Genomic DNA, 3,647 nt, shown 5'->3' with positions numbered 1-3,647 from the left:
CAGGAGGCTCATATCCTCACAATAGGCCTCCCGTTGCAGGAACCGAATGATGGCCCACTTGGAATTCCGCAGTTCAGGCAATTCCAGCGGCTTCGATGTTGCACCCTGAAAGTCGTGTCTCAGGATGCTGTATACTCGCCTGATCCAGGATACACCTCTCTGCAGCACATTTCAAGATGAGTACCTTCTCCATAGCAGTTGCATGATGGCATCGGCATTATTTCCTGCTGTGGCTAATGAAACCGCCTCGAGCTTAACCTAGGGATCATTCTCAAGTTCGTGTCTGATTTCCGGTTCTCTCGGCCAGTACTCCTCAGGTCGAGACAAAAAAGAGGGACCACCAATCCATCTGCATTCCTTTAACATGTCTTCAACATGTATGCCTCTTGTAGCATCATCTGCTGGATTCCATCTTGATCGTACATGTCTCCATTGGGCCTTCTCCGTGACTTCATGTATAGCTGAGATCCTGTTGGCAATGAAGGTATGGAAACGTTTCTCTAGGTTGGCGATGTACTTGACCACAATCATACTGTCCGTCCAGAACACGGATTCTTCAAGTGGGACTCCAATTTTACGCTTGACTGTCTGGTCTGCTCTTGTCGCCAGGACTGCTGCACAGAGCTCCAGCCTTGGGACCGTTAGCTGTTTGAGAGGGGCCAGACGAGCCTTGCCACAAAAGAAAGAAAATCCGGCATTACCTTCATTATCTCCTGTCCGTAGGTACGTCGCAACTGCATAGGCCACTTGTGAGGCGTCACAGAAGTAATGGAGTTGCAATGAGATGGCACAACCCAGGCCCCCGTGTCTGTAGCAGCGAGGAACTTTGAAGTTTCGCAGTGATTTCAAATCTTCAAGCCAGCGCAACCACATGTGAAGGTTTTGCTTGGTTATGTCTTCGTCCCAGTCCTTCTTCCGCTGCTTTCGTGTTGGAAAATGAGCTTGGCTTTGATGGTGAAAGGGCAGATGAATCCTAGAGGGTCGTACACGGAGCTTACCACTGGTAGTAAGCCCCATTTTGTCGCCGATCGGGTGGGAAACTGAACCTTTGCTGCAAACTGGTCTCCTTTTAGGTCCCACATGACTCCTAAGGCTCTCTCTGTGGGTAAGTCTTCACATCCCAGGTTCACTTCCTTCAGTCCAGCATGTCGACTTTCAAATGGTATCGTGTTGAGGACCTCTTTGTCGTTGCTGATCCATTTTGTGAGTTTGAAGCCTCCCAGGGATAGAAGATGTCCCAACTGCCGAGATATCATAATTGCTTCTTTTGGTTCAGTTACTGACAGGAGCAAGTCGTCGCACTTCTTATCATGTTAGATCCGGGATTTTGGTCAGGTGCTGAGCACTCAGACTCAGGCAGAGGGTGGCCCCTTCATCTCCTGTGGCCGTAATATTGTGGTCGTTCAGCTCTGGAGGGACAACTTCTGCCTCTGGGTCTCGGTCACCTTCTTCCATGTTCACATTTCCCTTTCGTTGCTCTGGATCCATTCCCACTACCTCTTGTCCTCTTATTGAGAATTATTTGCAGCTCCGGTTAGGTCTCAAAGTTTGTTCGATGAACCACTGCTCACCGACTGTATTTGCGTTCGGTGGTGTGGCTCGCTGCTTGTATGTATGTTTGACAATAGTAGGTAACTGTTGGTTGCTTATGGTGTTACAAGTGACACTTCACTGCCGGTTACTTACGGTGTTACAAGTGAATCATTGCAGGGTGCTTATGGTTACAAGTGGATCACTGCAGGTTGTTTACGGTGGTACAAGTGGATCACTGCAGGTTGTCTACGGTGTCACAAATTGAGGTGAAATTAAGTCAATTTAATCACACTTACCCTGTAATTCGTTGAGTTGGTTATTTTTTACCTCAAACTCGGTCAGCTGCCCGATATGATCACTGGTGCACACACACACACACACACACACACATAGCCGTATAATCACTGGGAGGGTGGGCCTGCCTGTCTGGAATGAACAGTAACAGCCCGTTCGCTCGGACTCAAACTATACAACACTGTCCGAGTGTAGTGAATATTCGTTCACTGGGTGCGCGGGCTGGCTGGTTGCAAACAAACGCTCACAGCACTGTACGCTTGAACCGAGACTTTATGACAACCCCTCAGATATTTGAACACTTCACTCAAACACACAACACTCCGACGTCCCACCCACTGTGGGTGGGTGGCTGACTGACGACCTACGTTGTCCTGCGCTGAACTCCCGGAGTTGGTGACGTGTCCTGTGGTCCTTTTGTCCTCCTGGTAGTTGAGAATTCCCTTCGACGCCCTCCCGTACTCATTTTGACTGTAAACGTCTTAGTTAAGGGCGTTCAGGTGACAAGCAAGTCGAAGGGAATGATTGAAACCCGCCTTTTGACGCATTCAATATTTATTGATGTGGTCATAACCTGCAGAGAACAAGGCATTCATTAGTATTACATGGTGATCTATCTGATACATAATTAGTTAGTCTCACACAATTTATCTTAATTATAATTGATTATTGAGCACAGTGACATAATAGAAAGTTCATAACTCTACTAATCTTAGCTACACTTCATTCCGAGTTGTCTTATTGCTCCAGATGAAACATGAACGAGTAGGCATTATTAGTCCACAATATTTCAGTACTGAGGGATATGTCATCACTTTGGCCATACTTACAAGTGCGGGTCCATGCGAACCAGTATGGTGTTCCAAGGGAAAATACTACTGTGTAAATTGTTGCAGCACAAAACTCAGCCAGGATTGGCAGTCAGTGTTCACCATTACTAGCAGAGGGCTGGTCCTCACAGCATCACTTGAGGGGGCAATCTCATGGAGTCCAGGCGGCCACGCCACCCTTTAAACCATACATTTAGCAGAATTAGGACCTCTTGTCCGTAAACACCGCCCACCCCTTAATCTTTATTCGGGTAAGGCAGCAAACGCCAACACTCACACGCCAGCACTGACGCCAGCGGCAATAATATTCCCGGCGGTGCCAGCACTGACGCCAGCGGTGATAACACTCCCGGCGGTGCCAGCAGTGACGCCAACGGCGATAACACTCCCGGCGGTAAACACCGCCTCCCGCCACATATGGCGAGGTCACAGATCGCGTTGGGTGGGGGGGAGGCATCACTTAATGCACGAGTCATTAAGGCAAGCATGAACTCCGCATGCTTTCCAGTTGGGCACTGTAAACGCTTCTGCGCTTTACTTTGCACAGGATGTAAGGGGGTGCCCAATAAACTAGCCCCCTCCGGGGCAATCTGCAAATCTTGAGAGGGCGATCTGCGTCATGAGAGCCACGCCATCCTTTAAACCATACATTCAGCAGAATCGGGACCTGTTGTCCGTAAACACCGCCCCCCCCCCTAATCTTTGTTCAGGTAAGACAGCAAAAGCCAGCACTCAAGACAGTGGCGATGACACTCCCGGTGGTAAACACCGCCCCCCCAGCCGCCACATTTGGCGAAGTAACAGGCCGCGTTGGGGGGGGGGCACGTGGTCAGAGGCTGAGGGATCTAATGTTTGTTTGGGTAAGGCAGCAAACGCCAGCACTGACGCCAGCGATAATAAAACAGAGGCGATAACACATACATTCACCTCAAGGCCGAAGTGATCATACACATCTGTGTAGGTGTTCAGAATCTCTTGTAAGTCACGTTC

At 49.2% G+C, this 3,647-nt stretch overlaps 1 protein-coding gene across 1 annotated transcript; it reads right to left on the bottom strand.

The window, feature by feature from the left end:
- Positions 1–258: 258 nt before the first annotated feature.
- Positions 259–1,017, bottom strand: LOC121880251. The gene has a single exon (XM_042387405.1). It carries the CDS (start codon positions 1,015–1,017, stop codon positions 259–261), a length of 759 nt encoding a protein of 252 aa, XP_042243339.1.
- Between the last annotated feature and the right edge of the window lie 2,630 nt (positions 1,018–3,647).

This window comes from Homarus americanus, unplaced genomic scaffold, assembly GCF_018991925.1.
Source record: "Homarus americanus isolate GMGI-L3 unplaced genomic scaffold, GMGI_Hamer_2.0 scaffold25778, whole genome shotgun sequence".
In the NCBI taxonomy this organism is placed as follows: domain Eukaryota; kingdom Metazoa; phylum Arthropoda; class Malacostraca; order Decapoda; family Nephropidae; genus Homarus; species Homarus americanus.
This window is presented reverse-complemented; position numbering and strand designations above follow the sequence as displayed.

Excerpts from the sequence above, each read along its gene's own strand:
- LOC121880251 (XM_042387405.1), bottom strand. The coding sequence starts at position 1,017 with ATGGGGCTTACTACCAGTGGTAAGCTCCGTGTACGACCCTCTAGGATT.